The 4,580-nt window shown below is 50.9% G+C and overlaps 1 protein-coding gene across 1 annotated transcript in view; it reads right to left on the bottom strand.

The window, feature by feature from the left end:
* TANC1 (tetratricopeptide repeat, ankyrin repeat and coiled-coil containing 1) overlaps positions 1-4,580 on the bottom strand; it is a gene marked incomplete in the record, with an annotated part of 175,626 nt that overhangs the window by 12,248 nt on the left and 158,798 nt on the right. Inside the window, 3 exon segments of the mRNA XM_027768446.1 lie at positions 1,521-1,696; positions 1,993-2,116; positions 3,798-3,931. Coding sequence (XP_027624247.1) covers positions 1,521-1,696; positions 1,993-2,116; positions 3,798-3,931 — 434 coding nt within the window.

Here is a 4,580-nt window from a genome sequence, read left to right on the forward strand (position 1 = left end):
ACAGATAGAACAGCACATAAAAAAAAAAAAAAAAAAAAAAAAAAAGAATTACCAGTAATTCTGCTTCTGGGTACACACCCCAAAGTGGGTCCTGAAGAGATACCTGCCCACCCGTGCTCAGGGCAGCATTATTCAACACAGCCAAGAGGGAATCAGCTGAACTGTCCACTGGTGGATGAATGGGGAAAGAAAACGTGGAGCATGCGTGCGATGGGGTATCACACAGCCTTAGAAATAGGAGGACATTCGCACACAGGCCAGGTATGACATAAACAGGCCTGCGGGGCATTCTGCTAAGTGAGAAAAAACAGTCGCAAAAGACAAATACTATACGATTCCACTTACATGAAGTGCCTAAGTAAAAATCACAGAGACCAAAGGTCGAAGGGTGGTTGTTGGGGGCTAAGGAGGGAGGAAGACACGGGGTGTAGCTGTTAATAGGTACAGGGTTCCGGCTTTACAAGATGGAAAAAATCTGGACATTGGTGGTCCAACAACGTGAATCACTTCACACTGCTGAGCACTGTGCTTAGAGACGGTTAAGATGGTACATGTCAGATGCTTTTATCACTATTTAAAAATTTTAAATGATACTAGAACACTAAGCTCTTTCACACTTTTCCTGATCTTGATAAACTACAGAACTTGGCTAGGTAGGTGAGAAAAGTGTAGAGAGGTGAGTTTTAAATATCTGCTTTTGAAAACCAACATGAAGTACACTTCACAAAGTCCAGGAGATCAAGACCATTCAACTCTAACGTCCCTGCCTTCTAAAAGCGCCCCGACGGCGTGTGAGCAAGGGCTTCTGCCAGGTCCACGACTCCCAGCAGCAAACACGTCTCCAGCAGTTCGAGCACGAGACTCACTGAATGGGGGGAAATGCGAACTCGCAACTGGCTGGACATTTCTCTCGCACCTGCTGGGAGCCTGGGATGAGGAACCTGGAAAAGACGAGGGCTGCACCGTGAAAGACACTGACGGTTCTTACATCACTGAAGTTTTATCTCCTCACCTTAGACTTGGGTATTTGGCAAAGTGATGAAGACAGTGCCCAAAGCTTTTTCTGTCATGCTTAGACAATGCTAGTGTCACTTTAAAGACAACCCAACCAAGTCATCTGATCAGTAATTTCTCATATATAAAAGTGGTTTCTACACGATCTCTATAGGCATCTATAAATTAGTAAGAGAAAACTACACTTGCACGTGTGTGTACATACTCCTGTACGTGGGTACACAGATTCACACGTGTCTGCTATATACACATGTTGTAAGTAGGTATTTTTAAACCCTTAAGAGTCCACAAAAACCTTTACTATGGTCCTGGAATAGACTGTATGCCAGACTGTATGACAGACAGCCCCCGGCCCCTGGTAACATTCTCCCTCCCTCTCACACGCACATACACACTCAGACACAGCCTCGCAAAGACTCTGACCTGCTCAGTTTCCGGCTTCCCTTCCCACGCCCCCTGCGCCCCACCACACGAGGTAGCGCGGCGTGAACCCTGCGGGCACTCACAGTCTCGGCATCACCGTAGAAAGCAGCCAGGTCCAGCGGGGTGCGGCCGTTCTTGTCTGTCTGGTCTATCGCAGCTCCTTCCTCAACCAGATACTGGACCACTGCTCTGTGACCTTTCAGACAAGCCCAGCTTAGGGCTGACAAGCCCTCTTTGTCCAGAGCAGAAAGGGCAGCACCTGGAAGGGGAGGCCATTCAGAGGATGTGGAGCTAAGACAGAGCCAGTAAGCAGGGGTTTCACGGCCACAGAACACCCAGTCCGAACATGCCAAGCAAGCTCTCTGAGAGCTGAAGTGACTGCTTGTCCTTGCTGAAGCTGAGGACAGGGCACCTGGGCGCACCACCCGTCCCTCTCCTCACACAACATTTCCATAACAGACTTGTGTGAATGTGAAGCACTGAACAGGTCTGGTAACACTCTTTGTCCATCCCAAAACCCATGTTTGGGTGACAGTGACAAGGACATGCTATTACCTTTTGAGAGGAGGAACTCCACAGTGTTCAAATGTCCTTCACAAGCAGCCACCATGAGGGGTGTCCGGCCCTGCTTGTCACTCAGGTTCACATCACAGCCGTGTTCCAACAGCAGCCTAACAATCTGAAAGATACACTCGGGATTACCACCTTCCTCCCCAGACCGGTTTCTCCACCTCACACACAGTCCGGTAGCTCTCTTCCTCGCAAAACTCCTACAAGTTGGGTGATTCATGAGGCCTAAACAAGACCTCTACGTGTTTCTTTGAAAGGAATCTTTTTCGAAATATACTCTCTTTAATGTGCCCAATTCCTGATGCACATATCAGGCAGAAGCAGTGATTTGGGGGAAGAATGATGCTAATCACAAGTAATGACAAGACAGCCACACAGGGACCATGGGGTAAAGCAGCAGAACTAAAAAGGCAAGCAGCGGCCCCTCGGCCCTGAGCTGCTGCTGGAGCTGAGTAAGTACCTGTGGCGGAAGATCTGGGCAGGGGAAGGGCACCCCCAACCCCCTGAGCAATGTGCTGCTCCTAAGACTCAAGGTTGGTGGGTGGCTTGACCTTCACAGAGTGCAACTTCTGGCAAAGCTTCCTGAAGGAGAGGCTCAGCTGTAAACCGTGCATGGTGGTTAAGGTTAGGGAGAAAGAAATCAACCAGGCATCTCCTATAGCCACCATCCCAGGGGGGCAGCTTATCCACAGTGAAGGCCAGAGTTTCTCCAGGTACTCGTTACCCCACCCCAGCAACAGAAAGTGGCCCGTTTGTGTTGCTTTCTTTCTCCCTAACAAATGTTTTCCAGGCTCCCCCATGACTCAGGGAACCCTGAGGCTAGAAGAGCAGCCAGGGCATGACATCAAAGCTGTGACAGTGACAGGAATTGCTGAGCAAACCCAGCTCCTAGAAACAGCAGGACAAAAACTTGGTGGGGAGCACTCAGCTCCTACGGATGGAGCTAGGAGGAAACTGGCAGAGATGCGATTCTACGATGTTAATTCTAGTCCAGAAAATTCTTCCTATAATGACCCACAGCCTGGTCTATGTGAGACATGCTGGCCAAGCATGCAAATGCCCAAGACTCAACGGGCTGGAGGACTGGAGAGAGGTTTGCCTGCAGAAGTTTGCCTCTCCCCCTCTCCCTGTCTCACACAGACATGCATGGACATGCTCTCTATCAGAAAAAGAAAGAAAAAAAATTTAAAAGGAAGAGGAAAATTCTCCCTGTAATCAGCAAGGTCAGTCTCATCTATGTGCGTAGTAGCTTGGGTGCTCCCTGGTGCCAGGCATGGGGTAGGGAAGTGGTCACTGTGAGCACGTGAAGGAGAGAGCCTCTGCTCTCAGGATCCCCTGTCCCCTTGACTTAAAGATGATGGCGCCTCATTCATAGTAAAGGAACCAGCCTAGGTCACAGCACTGGACTAGAGGGACGAGTCCTTTTCCAAAGAGTAAAACAGACCTGATGTTTTCAGAATGTGGACAGGTTACAAGTAACAATGACAACAGATACATCAGTTAGAGTAAATCTATTATGCCGGCCACTGGCACTGTCCAGCAAATTAGGGGAAGTGGCTGGGGGCTTGGCCTGGCCACCAGTGCTGCTCCAGCCTCCGTGCTGCCACAGCCTCCGTGCTGCTGCCTGGCCCTCCTGGCAGACGCTGGCCTCTGTCCAGCAGTCCTTAGGCACCAGCGGGAGCCAAGAATGGGAGGAAGGCAGACAGGGTCAGGGAGCAGCATGTGGTCTCAGGGGAGATGGCAAGAGTGAACCCCATCCCCACTCATCACTCCAGGGGCCCACTGCGTACCTGCCAATGTCCCTGGCGTGCTGCACAGAACAAGGGTGGGACGCCCCTCCTGTTCGTCCGGGACACAGCAGCTCCATGCTCCAGCAGCAGCTCGCACACCTCCAGCTTCCCTCTTCCCGCGGCGGCAGTCAGGGCTAATGGAGAGTCCGGGGGTACTCTGTTAGCAGGTGTAGACAGGATAACTGCAATCTTTGACATTCATCCCTCCCATTGAGAGGGGTGTTTCTGTATCTCTCCCTTTGAGTCTGGGTGGGTTCTGTGACAGTTTTGACCACCAGAACACAGCAGAATAATACCACGCCACTTTCCGGGCCCAGGTCCTAAGATGTGGGCTACTTCCACTTCCTTGGAACACTCACTCGTGGAGCCCTGATGCCATGTTGTGAGGAAGCACAAGCAGCCCTGTGATGAGACCCTCTGGAGAGAAGACCCGAGGCCTGCACAGGGCTGACAGTCCCAGATGAGCTTGTGGCAAACGGCCCACACCCACTTGCCAACCATATGCATCCTGGGACTGGGTCCCTGGCCTGAGTCAGTGACCTCAGCTCCAACCCTGTGAGCAGAGGGGAACCAGTCCTGCTATGCCTGTGTGAACTGTAGGTTCAGAAGCTACAAGCTTTCGCTTTTGTTTTTCATAGCAAGAAACTGCCAGAATAAACTGTGACACAAACACAGAGATTAGCAGCATTGCTCAGGCTGGCCTCTTACCCTTCAGTCAGACACTGCACTAGGCAAGAATAAGTACTGAGGCAGCTAAGAAGCAGCTAACCTTCCACCATTCCT

This window comes from Tupaia chinensis, unplaced genomic scaffold, assembly GCF_000334495.1.
Source record: "Tupaia chinensis unplaced genomic scaffold, TupChi_1.0 Scaffold146346_1, whole genome shotgun sequence".
Classification (NCBI taxonomy): domain Eukaryota; kingdom Metazoa; phylum Chordata; class Mammalia; order Scandentia; family Tupaiidae; genus Tupaia; species Tupaia belangeri.